Source organism: Nyctereutes procyonoides, unplaced genomic scaffold (genome assembly GCF_905146905.1).
Source record: "Nyctereutes procyonoides isolate TBG_1078 unplaced genomic scaffold, NYPRO_anot_genome, whole genome shotgun sequence".
NCBI lineage: Eukaryota > Metazoa > Chordata > Mammalia > Carnivora > Canidae > Nyctereutes > Nyctereutes procyonoides.
This window is the reverse complement of record NW_026575160.1, coordinates 17,264,527-17,281,417: the sequence shown is the minus strand read 5'-3', so window position 1 is coordinate 17,281,417 and position 16,891 is coordinate 17,264,527. Positions and strand designations below refer to the sequence as shown.

At 45.9% G+C, this 16,891-nt stretch overlaps 1 protein-coding gene across 2 annotated transcripts in view; it reads right to left on the bottom strand.

Annotated features, from left to right (window-relative positions):
• Positions 1 to 16,891, bottom strand: part of MINDY4 (MINDY lysine 48 deubiquitinase 4) — a 115,608-nt gene that overhangs the window by 90,316 nt on the left and 8,401 nt on the right. For both annotated transcript variants that reach the window (XR_008663076.1, XM_055314828.1), the window contains exons 3-5: positions 14,184 to 14,419; positions 10,822 to 11,068; positions 6,724 to 7,130 (exon numbers count right to left, since the gene is read on the bottom strand). Coding sequence is in view for 1 of the 2 variants with exons in the window: in XM_055314828.1 (XP_055170803.1) it covers positions 6,724 to 7,130; positions 10,822 to 11,068; positions 14,184 to 14,419 (890 nt within the window). In the remaining variant the exon portion in view is untranslated. The remainder of the gene's footprint in view (positions 1 to 6,723; positions 7,131 to 10,821; positions 11,069 to 14,183; positions 14,420 to 16,891) is intronic.

Genomic DNA, 16,891 nt, shown 5'->3' with positions numbered 1-16,891 from the left:
TCCCTGAGCCTTAACAGCCTCATTCCACCCAGCAGCAGTGGCTTCCCCTGCATGGAACAGCTTTCCAGCCTGTGTGCTATGGATTCAGGCCTTGGGCAGAGCAGCGGCAAGGCCCAGATGTGGTCAGAGGAGGATCTCGGAGCTGCCACTCTGATGTCCAGAAATGGACAAAATGAGACCACTCACCCTTCCACGGAGAGGTGTGGATGCACTCTCACCTCTTTAGCCACACTTTGAGGGTCTCAGAGGGAATCTGGGTCATGAGAAGTATCTCTGCCCTGGGAGATGCACTGGACAGAAGAGCCCCAGGTGCTCCAGAGCTAAAGGTACCTAGCAGCTAGAATTACCACATAGGGTAGGGGAGATCCCCCATCTTATTCCAAGTGCCTGTAACATGCACTGAAGCAGTTTCTCATACTTATGCTCCACACACGCTAGGCAGAGGCCTGCATGAAGGAGACAGAACTGGTATTCCACTGTGGATGGGGGGCACAAGTAGGGTAAACGTGGGTAAGAGGTAAGAGGGAGAACCAGCTGAGCACAGGGCAGCCGTACCCACCACAAAGGAGAGGTCCCTGGAGGCAGGCAGTCATGAAGGTGAAGCTGGATGAGCCCAGGAGCTCCAAGCCGCCCACCTGTTCACCCGGGGCTGCTGGCACACAGGGAAGCAACTACCTGTTGTGCATGTTTCAAGAGTCAGCTAATTCTGACATAAATCCAAATAATGTGCAGAGATAAATTAAAATGGAAATTCCACCCGTTACTCATCCCATGCGGTGCAGATGTTGTCAGACTCGGGATGCTCGAGTATGGGGAATAGTCAATAAACCACAAACACCACATCCTCAGAGGAGCCTCTGCCAAGCCCCAGATGGCATTATTCATTCCCTATCAGGACGCAGCCAGGCATCTGTGTGCCTGCTGGCCCACTCAGGACCAGGAGCCCAGGAGGGGCTGGGCACCCAGGAGGGACCAGGATTCACTCATCTCTCCTCCCAGTGCACAGCCCTCGCAAGGGGTCTGGTGAGAGGCTGCTGAAGGAAATCACTAGCAAGGGTCTCTGGAGCCCTGAGGATTGATGAAGATCTGCCGCCACCTACTGTCCATTCTGCTAAACCCCAAAAAATCAGCCAGGGCAGCCCTAATGGTAGGCACTAAATCCCGGGAGGCAGGGACACTGATACTCCTGGAGCCTGGTGGTCACAGAACAAGGCAGTTATACCGCATTCCTCACCCGATGTTACCGTGTCACCATGAAGTCCTTGCCGGGACACATGGCCTCTCCAAGCCCAAGGGCCCCTTGCCCTGTCAACGGCACTCCCTAACCACTCAGGTCTTCCACTCCTCTGACAGCGCTGCAATCTAGCACCTGAGTATGGAGAGTTGCACCCGAGCATGGGCTTCTGAGGCAGGGAGCCATCTCCCCCTTCTGCATCCCTAGTGATGAGTTGGGCCCCAAAGGGCACTCAAGAGGCACCTCCTATCTGGCCAACACAGCAGGACATTACCAGCCCCAAAGCCCAGGATGGTGTGAATGGCACTCTTCCCTGGTGGGGGGGCTGTGGCATCGGGATGGGAGGGGCTGCCTGCAGGCCTGAATCGGGCTTCGTGCCAGTCTCCCCTCTAGGGTCTGTCTGCCTGGCTTGCCTCACCAGGGCATCCCAGAGGTGATGGTCGTGAACAGGCTCTGCCACTAGTCTATCAAAACTCTGGGGTCTGGGCAAGTATACAAGGAGCCACAAGAATGACAGAGAAGACCCTGGTGCCCCACCCAGGTCCCCTGGCCTCAGCATGCCCATCTCAGCTGCTGTCCATGTTGGCTACTAACGGCTCACAGCTGTGTCCCTCTCCACGGAATCCCCTCCACCAAATTCACCCAGGAGGTGGCACACTGCCCACCCCATCCCAGGATGGGCAACCCTGAGTCAATGACTGACAAGGGGTAAAAAGCTCTCTCCTAGCTTAATGGTGGGGACAGCTGTGGGTCAAGTCATACTCTCATCTCCCTGTGGGATCAGACTGAGGCCCCACATCCTGGCTGAGACCTTCCCCTGCCCTGTCCTGCTTCCCCCACTGCCTTTCTCCTAAGAGCACCCCCAGTAATTACATGCAACTGAGCCTCCATCCTAGGCTTGAATTCTAGGGCAACGTCAGCCTGGAGCATACCACCTCCTCCTGCCTCTGCCCTTGGCTGTGACTTCCAGGGCCACCTCTGAGCCCAATGTTGCAAGGCCCAGAAAAGGCTCAAAGTAGTCACCTTCCCTCACCCCTGTTAGGTCTGAGTGCTGGGACAGTTCTACACTGCTATTGCCTCACTGTCCTTTGTCACGCTTTAAAATGACTACACATGCACACGTCTCTCCACCTTGAAGAGCTCACAGGATCTGATACATACTAGGACTCACATCCACCTTTACAGAATTGAATGACATAAATGGGGAGGGGGATGCGGGTGGGCAGGACTGATGGTGGGGAGGTTGGGAAGGGCAGGGAGATTACTCTGGCCCTGGTTTTAAATCAAAGGTGCTGCATACAGTTATGTAGTATGTGCACTGCACAAAGATGCCTAGCTGAGGGGACAAGAGACAGCTGAAAGCCAACCCATATTCCATCCACCAAACTATGAGCCCTGGGACCTACTTCCACCCAGAACTTTGACAGTTTCCTTAAATTCTCTGGCCTTAGTTTTCTCATCTGTAACATAGGGATAATAAGTGCTGGCAAGATCCTCATTCTCAGCTCCCAGTGTCTTCTGGGAGTTTGGAGGGAGCTCTACTAGTCTACCCGCCTGTAGACCTTTACTCTCCTCCCCTCTATGCACTGCATCCCGAGGGAGGAAGCGTGACTTATCTGACTGAAAGAAAGAAAGAGAGGGCATGAAGCTCAGTTGTACCCTTTCACTCCTGAGAGGGAGCTGCTTTCCTGGGGTGGCCCTTCCCACCATATGGCCGTGTGAGCTGACCTGCGCTGGGCCTGACACGAGGTGAGGAAGTCAGTCTAGTGCCGGGCCCATCAGGCCTCATGATTATGATTTGCTGTGTCTTCTCTCTTCCCCTTGTCAATCACGGAAACAATATGAGGTCTACCTACAATATCCAGGTCTACCTGGATACCCTTTGTTTGATTTGTCAATTTGTTCAGAACTCAGGAGAAGAATACTTTTTAACAAGAACACAAAAGGAAAAAAAATAATAATATTCATCTCAGTGGATTATTAGAAAGAGCAAATGGGCCAATATATAGAAGTACCTAGCAGAGTGACCAGCAAATAGACGGTAAGTGGTAGGCAAACAACAAAGCCCCCAAAATGTATGCTGACAGATCAGTGTAAGGGTCAACACTACTAAACATGGGTTAAATACCCCTAATTATATACTTCACTTGGTATTAGGGGGAGGGGCTGTGAATACACTTTTACCTGCTTCCTGTAAGACAAAGTTCATACCATCTTTCAAGGGTTTGATAACCAGTCCAAGGCCACAGGGGTTCTCAGGGGCAGAACTGTTTTGCCAGTACAGCCTGGAATCCAGCCTGGAATCCATGCAATTCCAGAGCCCATGTGCCATACCTCCTAAGTGCACTGTAACCAGTAGGTCCTCAATAAATATCTGACAATTGAAGCAGAAGGCCCAGAATAACTCCGGAAGAATCATAGGCCAGCAAAATGCACAAGCCAGCGGAAAACCCGGAAACCATTTACCCAGGGGCCACGTTTTATAGTCAGAGACAATGAAGTCAGAAACAAATGACTGGCCCAGGTCAGCCAGGCCAAGGGAGGGCTAGAACCCAGGGCTCCTGATACACCAGCCACTCCTATTTCTCCCCCTGAGAATGCTTCCACTCCGTTAGGTTTGAGGCACTGTTCTCAGCGCACACAGGCATGGCACTGGAGGGCAAAACAAGGTCTGCTGAGTCAAACGACAGCAGGCAGATTTTAACTCCATGTGAGGAAGACTTTTCTAGCAGTCAGAATCATGCAGAAGCGCTGCAGGGAGTTCCCCATCACTGGGGGTGTGCAAGCGGACACCAGTCACCACCTAAAGGCCATGGAAAGGACTTCTATTCAGGAAGAGAGGCGAAACCATTCATTCATGTATTCACCAGACTCTGGAGCTCACTGCCTGGGTTCATATCCCTGTTCTGCCTCTTACTAGGTATATAAAATGTGGACAAGTAAAAGACCTTCTCTGAGTGAGTTTCCTCATCTGTAAAATGGGAAGTATAATAGTATACCCCTCATAGAACTTTATGAGAAGTAAAAGAGTGAATTTACCTAAAACACTTAGAACAGTATCTTTCACAAAGTAGGTCAATATCAGAAGTTTATTGATCTTGTTATTGCTGTGGGTGGTAGTAGTAATAGTATTGAATATTCATTGAGTGCCTTCTGTGTACCAAATACTAGTATAGGGGCAGGGAATATAAAGGTCCCTGTTCTCTCTTTTTTTTTTTTTATTTAAGATTTTATTTATTTATTCATGAGAGACACAGAGAGAGGGGGAGAAGCAGAGACACAGGCAGAGGGACAGGCAGGCTCCATGCAGGGAGCCTGATGTGGGACTTGATCCCGGGACCCCAGGATCACGCCCTGAGCTAAAGGTGGCGCTAAACCACTGAGCCACCCAGACGTCCCTAAAGTCCCTGTTCTCATGAAATTTATTTTCTATTGTGAGGGAGACAAACAATGGATAAGTAAAATGATCTCAGGTAATGATAGGTGCTGTGAGGACAACAAAACAGGCTGGAGATGTGGGGGCGGAGGTGAAGTTGGTCAGAGAAAATCACTGAGTCCAGAACATCTGAGAGACAAGAAAGAGACAGTCACAAGATGATTTGGAAGCCGGGCCTTTTACATCAAGGGAACAAGCCAGTTCTCCCTCTTGTGGGAATAAGCTACAAATGTTGGTAATAGGAAAAAGGGCCTGTAGAAAGAGTGAAGAGCCATAAGTAACTACATTAATGCTAAAACAAAGGAAAAGAAGGGGGACTGGCCCTACCAAGACACTAAGCTATAACTACAAAACCATAGTAACAAAAGCTGTGATTATGTGGTTTCAGTTTTTTAAAAGGACAAAAGACAATCAACACAATAGAGAGCTCAAAGACAGACCCATGTCAAAATGGGAACCTAGGAAAGAATAAAGGTGGCTTCAAAAACCACTGGGTTGAAGAACAGATTGTGGATGGTGCTGGGAAAACTGTCTCACTCTATGGAGAAAAACAGAGGTGGACTTTTCATCCTGACAAACACAAAAAGAAAATATAAATGCAATAATTATTCCAACTAAAATAAAAATTATCTGATAGGAAATATATAGTGGACTGTAAAGAAATATCAACAAATATCAAAAGATTGAAATCATACAGAATGTTTATGGATGAAGGGAAAATAAGCCTGGAATCAAAAGCAGAAGACAGAAAAGCACCCCAGATGTTTGCTCTGGTCAATAACATGTCTAAATAACCCATGGGGCAAAAGAAGACATCACAATGAGAATTAGAAAATATTTAAATTAAATCATATGAATACATAACATACAGTTTCACGGGATACAAAGCATTGCTCAGAGGGAAATCTGTAGCTGTAAAAGGTATTATACAAGACGACTGAGGGAGAAATGGATGAGATGGGATTTTGTGTACATGTATATATGGATTTTTTCAGCTTTAATAAATTATAAATTTTTAAAAAGAAAGAAGGATCCTGGCAAACCCCACAGGCCTTTGGCTGGAACCCCTAAGTAGAAGGCTATGGAATGGATGAGAGTAAAAAGATGAAAACAGATAACCCCCAGATACACTAGAATCAAAGGAAGGCTGAGGTCACTCTACCTAAACAGACGTGAAGGCAGTAAGCATTACTAGAGATGAAGACAGATTTCACAACGATAGAAAAAATCTATCCATCCCGAAGACAGAAAAATTCTACGTGTATATGCATCAGATAACCTAGCCACAAAATGTGCTGAGCAGAGTAGGCCCAGCTTCCCTAGGGTCACGAACGGAGTTCACAGACTGTATCTACTTAGCTTGCCATGTACCACCAGCACCTAAGTACCTCACTAGTCAAGAGAAGAGAAAGAAGGACTACCCCTGCTAGCATGTCCTAGATACCAGAATCTCATGAGGCTGTTGCAAGAAATTTGCCAGCCCATCACCTTCACAAATTTAGAGACAATTCCAAATTGTATTTACGTACAAACCCTTACGTAAAAATATTAACTGAATCAAACAATATATAAAAAGATAATATATCATACCCAAGTAAGATTGATTCCAGGAATGTAAGGTTGGTTTAACATTTAAAAATCAGTCAATGTAAGATTGATCAAGGTCAACTGTAAAGGAATAAAGGGAATAAAGAGGGATGCAGTAAAAAAAAAAGAGATGCCCCAGAAGGGGCCTGTGGGCGCTGCTGCATTGCCACCTCTGGGGCCTCCCCAGGAAACACTTCTTGCACGCCATGGCCTGGCCACATTGCTATGGGTCAGCCTGGAAACCATGGGAACCGTCTGCTAAAGCTTTCTTGACTTTGAGGAGAAAAAAGGACCAAGGAAACCTACCCCGAAGTTCCCCCCTTGGGTGCACTCTGGGCTGCTTGCTCCCTGGTGGAGAGGCCATACCCACCTTGTCCACTTCAGAGGCTCACTCTGAGAGCCCAAGGAGCCACGGAGGACTGGGCGGATCTTTAAGAAAGCCATGGCCTCAGCACAGCATGCTCACCTGAGGGGCAGGGGCTGGCTCTCCTGCCTTGTGAATGTTCTTTCCAGCCTCTCCTGGGTCATCCTGGCACTTCCATCTGGCAAGGAGAATTTCAACGGCGTCCTGTTGGCCTCTGGGCCACTGTCCACAGCTGGGCCATCTTCCTCAAGCTCTTGCCATCTGCCGCTCCCCCTCCGCAGCAGCCCTTTGCAGGACAAGTGGTGGGGGCTGCCAGGTGTGGTTCTCTGCTTTTCTGCAGTCAGCTCACCGAGAGGGGAGCCAGGGCTGGAAGCCAGGCCGTCCTGGGTGGTGGGACAGGCTGGGGCATGGGCAGAGAGCTCGGGCACTTTCCGGCTCTCGGAGTCGGGGGCCTGGGTCCTGCTGCTCAAGGCCGGGGACCGCTTCAGGGAGCGTCTGCGGACGGAATCCTGAAAGGGCCAAGCAAAAGCCCAGTAAGGATCCCCTTCAAGGAGGTGGGAAAAAACTCTATCCCCCCAACAGGCATGTGCTCATGATGTCCACTCCCCCAGGAACATCTTCCCCCATCCATCCCTCAGCTCTTCTGAACATCCTACCTATTGTCTGAGGAGGTCCTCCTGGGCCACCAGATCTGAGCTGCTTTCACTGTGCTCCACCTGCATAAGCCCCAGGCGCCTGCCTCAGCCCTTGTCCCGCAGCCCTTACAGACAGCGTGCTCTGCTCCAGGAGCAGTGGACCTGTAGCTCCAGGGCCAGGCCTCCATTCAAATTCCTACATCACCACCTACCAGCCATATCCCCTGGGCCAAGTTATTAGTTTCTCTGCTTCAGTTGCCCTCCTCTGTAATATAAGCAGCCCACAATCTACTATCTGCCATTTCTAAAACCTCTTAAAACAAGTTCCTTTTTTTTCATATATATATATATATTTATTGGAGTTCAATTTGCCAACATATAGTATAACACCCAGTGCTCATCCCGCCAAGTGCCCCGCTCAGTGCCCGTCACCCAGTCACCCCAACCCCCCACCCACCTACGTTTCCACTACCCCTTGTTCGTTTCCCAGAGTTAGGTGTCTCTCATGTTAAAACAAGTTTCTTTTGGAGTTCTGTGGCAAATTCTTTTTAACTGCTATGAGGTTGCTTACACTCCTTTTATAAGTGTGAATATTCCTATCTTTAGTTGTAGAAATGTTAACGTTTTTGCTTATGGGATGCTACCCCAAACCCTACTGCAGGTGGTAGGTGGTATATGGCTTGTGCATGGTGTTTCTTTTCTGAAAATAAAATTCTGAATTCCAAAACATATTTGGCCCAAAGGTCAGGTGAAGGGTTGGGGACCTATAGCACCTATCTTGTACAGGATTGAGGTATTAAAGGGGATCCCCATGGAAGACATTGGCACAGAGCCAGACCAATCAGGGCAGTCAACAAATATCAGCCACTGCTCTACAGCTTCTCTCCAGTCCCCACTCACACAGGGCCTCAATCCTCCTGTGAAACAGACCAAGAATGGCAGAAGCCATTCTTCATTCATCTCTGGTGTCCACCGAACTCCCAGCTCAGTAATTTCTTCCTAGTAAGCACTCAAGGCTTGCTTAATGTTTGAAATGAAGGAATTCCAGAAAAGTCAATTGAAATGTCCTCTCTTGCTATCAATGATTAACTGATAAAATGGGAAGTCAAAGTGTTTACCAACTTAGCGTCAGGGAGTAGAGGTAAAGAAGACAAGAATAGACCTGCTAGGCTTTTCCAGGGTTTAAAATTTGGGATCTCTTAGCATTTCCAGAAATAATCCAGAACCAAATGGGAAAGGCTGAACTGGAATAGAAACAGCTAATTCTGTAGTATTCTTGCCTAGTGGAAATTACGAGGCACTACAAACCTCCAAAAGCCACCAGGGCCTCCCTTGCCACACAGTGAAGAAAATATTAGTCACCATTCCCAAGTAGACCCAAACTTCTGGCCCAAGGCAGGGAACCCAGCCTCTTACTCATCCTTTGTAAGGGCAGAGCTGATCTAGTAGGGGGAAAAAAAAAAACTAGCAAAGCTTGCTTTTATTCTCTTGAGCAACCAAGTATGGCCAAGGTACTCAAAGACCCACAAAACACTTTCCAGAAAACCTGGGGAAATTCTACAAGAACCTATCCTATCTTTCAATGCCCTTCACAGGATTCGGATATCCTCAAGGGAAAAACACACCTCCCAAAGCAATTATTCCTCCTTTTAGAAGTTTGGGACAATCTCCTAGATAATATTGCTCTAAATCTTCACACCTTAATTGTGAAGAGGGTCTCAACTACACGGATTGGATGTCACTGTAGGACAGGACCTTAGCATTCATCTGATCCACCAGTTCTCAAAGTGTGATCCCCCGGCCTTAGAGGTCCCCAAATCCTTTTAGGGAGCTCAAATCTATTTTCATAATAATAATATGACACGATTTGCCTTTTTCATCATGTTGACGTTTGCAGTAATGATGCACATAAACTGGTGGGAAAAACTGCTGGCCCATAGCACAAATCAAGTGCTGGAGGTATCTGCCACCACTTGCAACAAAAATAAATAAGTAAAATGCTAATTTCATCTAAGAATGTCCATGCTGGGGCAGCCTGGGTGGCTCAGTCGGCTAAGCACCCGACTCTTGATTTCAGCCCAGGTCATAATCTCTGGGTTGTGAGGTCGGCTCCACACAGGTTGGAGATTCTCTCCTTCTCTCTGCCCTTCCCCCTGCTAAGGCTCTGCCTCTCTCTCAAATAAATAAATAAATAAATAAAATCTTTTTTAAAAATGTCCATGCTGAAGCATATAAAGTATTAATTATATTCAATCTCAACCCTATGGTACCCATCTCTTTAATATTCCATATGACAAAATAGGAGGTATATATAAACACTGCCAGATGCAGAGGATGACAGTTGTCTCAAGGAAAAGCACTTGCACAACCATCTGATTTGTGAATTGAACTTGCTAGTTTCTTCCGTGGAACAACTGACAGATTAATTGTGGTTATTCAGACTTGGGTATTCAGCAGGCATTTCCTTGATAATAAGAGGAGCCTGTCACTTCAAGGGAAACGACTGATGTCTTCTGTCCATGATAAAATACAAGTCGTCAGGTAAAAATTAATATCTGGGGAAACTTGCATCAGCCGCTGTGATTGGATGGCTTCTCAGCACTTAAAATCTTTTCTGATTAGTTGGGTGGTGACATCAAAACATGGGATTTTTTTTTTTGATGTGGGTTAATTTTTAATAATGAAATGTCAACATTCAGAAGATCTCAGTAATTCAGATAACTTAACCCGTATTTTCCAAACTACCAAAACCCCCACGATATATAGGCAGAGGCAAGGAGACAGTCAGCTTCTTTCTGTCCTGATTCCAGGTGAATTGGGAGAAGAACACCAGCCTCTCGAGCCACAGCCCACATCTAGCCATACAGCGTGGGAGAGGAGGTGACCAGCCGTAGTAGACAGGCGAGATCTGTGCGGGTTTGCTCAGGCTCCCTCATGGGACTAATACTGCCCTATGAGTTTGGTGTTTGATTTTCCTTTGTTTTCCTGTTTCTTTGTTGTTTTACAAACTCCTATTACATTCATTCTCTCATTTGGTTGAGTCTCCCCACCTAATGGGACACTCCCACCAGAGTCCCTCCTTAAGGAAAGATATAAAACAATGATATGAAAGTATCAGAATTTCTTTTTAAAGCAAAGCAAATGAAACCATAAGGATTGGGATTTCCTCTTCCCTTTTAGTATTATGTTCTAAAAAATAAAAAAAAAAAAAGATTTAAAAAATAATAAAAAAGATGTTCTCTAGACTTGGATGGCTTGCCCCTGACTTCTGAATGGCAGAGGTAAAACTGGTAGATGTGTTCTCACTCAGCCGAGGAAGATAAAGCCATGGCATCCATTTTGTTGACCTGAGGGGTAAACTGAGGTCAGGGAAGGTGATAAGGCCTGCCCATGATCCCACAAGGATTTAACAGTACCACCAGAGGTAAAACAGGCAGGTGTCCCTCCCATCCCAACACACAGATCTATCTTGTGGGGTGCCCTCAAATAAACCCAGGCAACCCCTTAAGCCCTGCCTGGTTCTCACTTTCCACTCCCATTATAGCATTGAGAGCAGCAACTCTACCTGCGGGGAACTGGCGATAGGACCGGCCATCATGCCTCGGACAATCAGGCCAGACTTGGACCTGATCTTCTCGCCCACCCTCTTGGTGTCCAAGGAAGACTCTGACGACGGAAGCTTGTCCATCTTCTCCCATGCAGGGGCCACAGCAGGGCTTTCACCTGGGATAACTTGCATAGGCTTACTTTTGTGTGGGGGCCTTTTCGAGGATACAAAATTACCAAGCAAATCCCCATCAAGATTGTCGTGCCTGCAAAAAAGGGGTTTCTCCATTAAACAGATTCCCCAATAGCTAACAACAATAATAAGTCCCACATTCAACTCAGAGCAAGCCCCTTCATACATCTGTGATGATTCTAACCCGCTAGTGCTTTATCATTAAAGGTAAAGAATAGAAAATACTTTCACACCAGGGCAAGTCTGACCTACAAAATGAGACCAGGAAACAAACAAAATCAGAATTGATGACCTATGATAGGATTCCTCAAATATCCCTGAACGTTTTGTGTCCTCAAATATAAAGGGCATCCTTGTTCCAGACCTGAGTGATTACAGAAAATCACAGCCCTCCAAGAGAGTCATGAGCTACGTGAAGCCCAGCCTTACTGCACATCAGTGAGATCAACAGATGGAGACATGTGGCAAACTTTGTGTTCTCCAACTATTCAGTTCAAGTTCAGTTGAGTTGGGCATGCCAACGGCTTCTCTTATTGGGCTGCTTGGCACTGAAACAGAGTGAGAGAGATAGATTGTGTGTGTGTGTGTGTGTGTGTGTGTGTGTGTGTGTGTGTGTGTGTATACAGGGGAAAGAGAGAGATAGAACAAAAGAAGATGAGATGCTGAGGCAAACAAGGAGGAAAGATAAGAAAGAGAAAGAGACAGTGCAAGAGGCCCAGCTCAAGAGTACTCTTACCTATGATCTGTGATGGATCAGCCACAGCCCAGCACTCCTGTGACACAGGCTGGCATGTTTTCTACCATTGGACTCTGGCCTAAAGGGGCATTGACTCCTGCTCTATCCCAAGCTGCTGACTACCAAGCATTAGGTCACGCGTGAGAGAAGCAGTCATGTGTGTGCTATGACAGGGGCATATCCAGCAAAGGAAGGTTCCAGAACCAGCTTGGGTAAACCAAAGACTTACAGAGAAGCCAGCCCTGAGTGTGAAGGAATGAGCACGCAGGAGATAACCAGAATGCCCCAGGCATTAGCACAAAGGCCTGTAAGAGCAGGCCAGGCCAAGGTGAGCCATACAGGCTGATCACGGAAAGAGTTTTTGCAAGTTACCCTTAGGAGTTTGGTTTTCATCCTGGAAGCCATGGGAAGCATCTGAAGGCCGTTCCACAGAGAAGCAGCATGGCCAGGCTTGTTCGTGGGAAGCTCACACTATCTTAGGTGGAAGGGGGATTTGAGCAGATCACCAGAGGCCTGGAAACCAAGGAAGAGTCTATAGGAGTTAGCCCAGGCAAGAGAGGAGGTGTGAACTAAGGCACTGCTGTCAGGGCAGAGAAAGCAGGCAAGAGTCTAATATCATTAAGGTCTCACAGAGACAAAAATGATAGAGTAGAATAATACCCAAGTTTGTGGCTTGGATAACTGGGTGGAACTCGGAAGCCCCCACTTCCGCTAGTTCTTTATCACCTCAGAAATATTTATTTTCCCAGCCAGGCAGTAAGCGCCTCTGAAGGAAGAACCATCTTCTTCCAAACTACTCTGACTCACTTTCACGTCTTAAGCCTTGAGTTAATGTTTTCAGTGGTCCTTGTCCTTTGGCCAGACCCTACCCCTCAGCTACCCTTGGGAAAGAAAATGCTTCTCAGCAGAGCCAGAAGGAAACATCCAGCCCCAGGGAGTTAGACTCGCTAGTGACTACAGACAGCATATTAAGGTTGTAATTTAATATCAGTGCTTTCCAATACTGGAGGTTCAGTCAAGAATGGCAATTAATTTCCTTCCTAAGAGTTCTAAAAGGCCTTATTTTTTCAGATGTTTTCATCTCTACAGCATTAAGTTGCTTTTAGAAGTCTATATCCCTATTTCTTTAAGAAAATGCAAACCCAGCAAGCCCCTGAAGCTGACAAACATTAAACATTTGAATCATAAGCATCCTCCTCGGCATCCCCCTCCATCCTCAAGGCCTCCAAGGAAAGTAACAGTGCTCCACAACAGGGAATCTGAAGGCACACAATGCGGAGGCTGAATAATGACCCCTACAGATGGCCTGATCCCAGAACCTGTGACTGTTATCTTCTGTGGAAAAAAGACTTTGCACATGTGTTAAGGTTTTGAGATGGGAAGATTATCCTCAATTGTCTGGGAGGGCCCATTAGAGTCACAAGGTTGCTTGTTTAGAGAGAGGCAGGAGGTCAGAGTCAGGTGTAGGAGATGCCATGGCAGAAACAGAGGCTGGAGTGATGTGCTCTGAAGACAGAGGAAGCAGCCACAAGCCAGGGAATGTAGGTGGCCACTAGAAGCCAAAAAAGGAAAGGAAACCAATTCTCCCCACAAAAGTCTCTAGAAAGAACAAGCCCTACTGACACTTTGCCATTAACCCGGTGAGACCAATTTTGAACCTCTGACCTCAGAACTGGAAGATAATAAATTTGTGTTGCTTTAAGACACGGTGATGGTGACATTTTACATGTCAACTTTGCTAGGCTATTTGCCTTGTTGTTTGGTCAAACATTAGCCTAGATGCTTCCCTGAGGGTATTTTCTTATGACTAATATTTACAGTCAGTTGACTTTAAGCAAAGAGGATCACCCTAGATAACACGGGTGGCCCTCAACCAATCAGTTAAAGGTCTTAAGAGCAAATTGAGGTTTCCCAGAGAATTCTGCCTCAAGGCTGTAACACAGAATACTTCCTGAGCTTCCAGCATGCCAGTCTGCCCTACAGATTTCAGACTTTCCAGCTCCCACAATCATGTGAGGTGAGCCAATTCCTTAAAATAAATGTCTTTATAATTGGGGCCCCTGGGTGGCTCAGTTGGTTAAGCATCGACTCTTGATTTTAGCTCAGGTCCTGATCTCAGGGTTGTGAGTTCAAGTCCCACACTGGGGTCCATACTGGGCATAGAGCCTTCTTAGGAAAAAAGAAAAAAGGGTAAAAAACATTTTTTAAGAAGTAAAAAAGTAAAATTATAAAACAAAACAAATCTCCTTATATGGGATATATGAAACCAATCTAATATGTGTGTGTGTATATATACACTATTTGTATATATATTTACATGTATTCACATACCCACACACACACATATCCTATTGGTTCTGCTTTTCTGGAAAACCCTGTTATAGCCACTGAGTTCATAGTCATGTGTCACAGCAGCGATAAGAGACTAATCCATGGTGTAAGTAAGAGATACCTGGCTTTGCTTGTTTCTGACAATGATGTTCTCCATCCTGAATCTTCATCTGCAAGGTCATATATATTTACCAGCATGGTCTCTGAGCACCTTGATGTTAATTTGTTATTTTTCTTTGGAATTGAGAGTGCAGGGATTGGTGTTTCTTGAGTGAAATTGTTGGGAGGATTTCCAAAGTGATCCAGAAAGTATCTGGTGATGAGTTCAAGGTTTGTTTTTAGAGGATTTTCCTTTGCCTATCATTGGAAGAAAACAAAAATCATTAGTCATATGTACAGCTTCAGGGCAAGGGCAGAAACAATGCTCTTCCAATTCCTTGACAGTTTATCAGCTTCTCCTACTTTCATACCCTCTCTCAGCAAATGTCCACTGACTGCCTCTCAGACATGAGGTACTGTGTTACAACCCAGAGATGAAGACAAAAACCTCTACCCTAAAAGAATGGACATCCAATGCATGAGTCAGGCGATTTAACCAACAGCTGTAATAAAATACAAGATAAACAGAAAAAACACCCAAGCAAATTTCCTCTTGGTTTTCCTCATAGGAATAACTTTAGAAAATAGCCTTTCATTTAAAAAAAAAAAAAAACTTAAATCTTTAGGGATCATTAACTCTAAAAGCTTATAAACATTTGGGACCTGAGTATTCTCATAGGTTGTATACTCTGCATTTAACACTGGGTGCTGGGGCTTGCAGGGATGGTACCACAGCAGGTTATTGCAAAGAACACAGAGAGGCCGTCAGGACTGTCTCAATCTATACCTGAATCTTAAAAACATTAAAACTCTTCAGTAATTGGTTTTAGAAATAAATGACATCAGGGGCACTGGAGTGGCTCAGTCAGTTAAGCACAATTTATTACACCTCTTGATTTCAGCTCAGGTCATGGTCTCAGGGTCGTGAAGTCAAGCCCCAAGTCAGGCTCCGTGCTGAGTGCAAAGCCTGCTTAGGATTCTCTCTCCCTCTCCCTCTGCCCCTCCCCACCTCCACTTGCACTTACTCTCTCTCTCTTTCTCTCTCTGGAAGGAAGGAAGGAAAAGAGAGGAAAAAAAAGAGAGAGAGAAAGAAAAGGAGAGAAAAAAAAAGAAATGAAATGACATCAGTATTTCCCGACCCTAATCATGCCAAATGTCATCTCTGGAGGTTTTTAGAGATATATATTCCCAGGCCCTATTGTGTCTTAAATTGCAAAGATTAGAGTCCTGATTTCTCTTAAAATTCCTCTAAGTCATTTGGACAAACACAGATATCCAAGCAGCAATCCACAGTCTGACCTCAGGCCACATAACTGTGTCAGTCCCCACCCCACTTGTCCAGGAACCCCAAGCTGTTGGCAAGTGTGGCCAGACATGGGGCATTTGGAGGGCTGGCATTTGATGAGACTGCAGTGAGAGCAGTAAAGCGCCTGACAAAGCACCTGGCACAGAGAGCCCCTCAGGCACATGCAGCCCTCCCTCCTTCCTAGTGCCTGGGTCTATGCAGCAGGACTCTGGGACCAGCACCCACAGCCAGATGGGTTATGACCAATAACAACAGATTTATCAGGCAGTTAGAATCAGGGGACAGCTTTATTTTCTTAGGGTGGAACCCAAAAAAAACAATTTTGTCTAAGTCTAAATGAAACTCATGAGGAAGAGAGTCAGGGGAAAGATGTTATTTGATTTATTTTGACCTTCTAGCTTTTTCTTTCAATATAAGAGATTTATAGCCCTAGATAACCTGAATTACACTTTATGGCTTTTCATAACACTCTACTCAGAACAGACACAGCCTTTATGTGAATCTGGACACCATTTTTCAAAACCTCAATTTTGCATAGGCATTTTTGTATATCATACTATGAGTAGGGAAAAACAAGTTACTGGAATTAACATTAAATTGCAGGGCTTTCCTAGAATCAGGCTAGCTGCGTGCAAACGTCAAAATTACTATGCAACGGATAGATTAAGAAATATATTGTTCTGTAAAATATAAGCTCGATTCACTACATAATAACTATTATATAAATCAAATAATCAGGGCACTTATCAAAACCTAATGGAAATATCTTAAGTATCTTCAGATAATTATTACCCTAGGGAAACTATTACAGTGGAGAAGTAAAAGTAACTTGAACGGCAAAGATGATTCCAGGAAATTAGGTAAAGTTGCATTTACATAAAATTCCCACTGCACCAGCATGGTTAATTGATTTTCCTATTACCTGTCTCACTTTCTGTGGAAAAAAAAAAATCTTTCTAACATGTACAGTCCACACTCTTGCCTTACAAACGAAGCAAAATGAGGTGGGCTGGATATCTGCTGCCTGGGTCTATGGGCCTCCAGCTGAACACAGGGAGGAGGTGGTGGGGCCCTGCTGTCACCCCCAAGACCAAAGATGAGAAGGGCATCGAGCTAATGTCTTCACTGAGCCAACAACAGGACTGCACCTGGCTGCCACCGCCCTTTTCTCATCAAAGTGGGGCACAGAAACTTCTGGCAACCCGAATGTTCCCGTAGGTTGATGCCATCCTTCACTTTACTCAGGGAAACTTAGCCTGAGCTTCCCAATGGGTGATGATGGGCAGGAAGGTAGTTTACAAGCTCTTCTGAGGTTCCTCTGGGCATCTCAGAAACAGCCTTGGAGGGCTGGAATTTCAGCCCCATCTGCTAAGATTTCGTTTGAGTAGAGGGTTACAATGACAGGAGGCCTGACCACCATTATT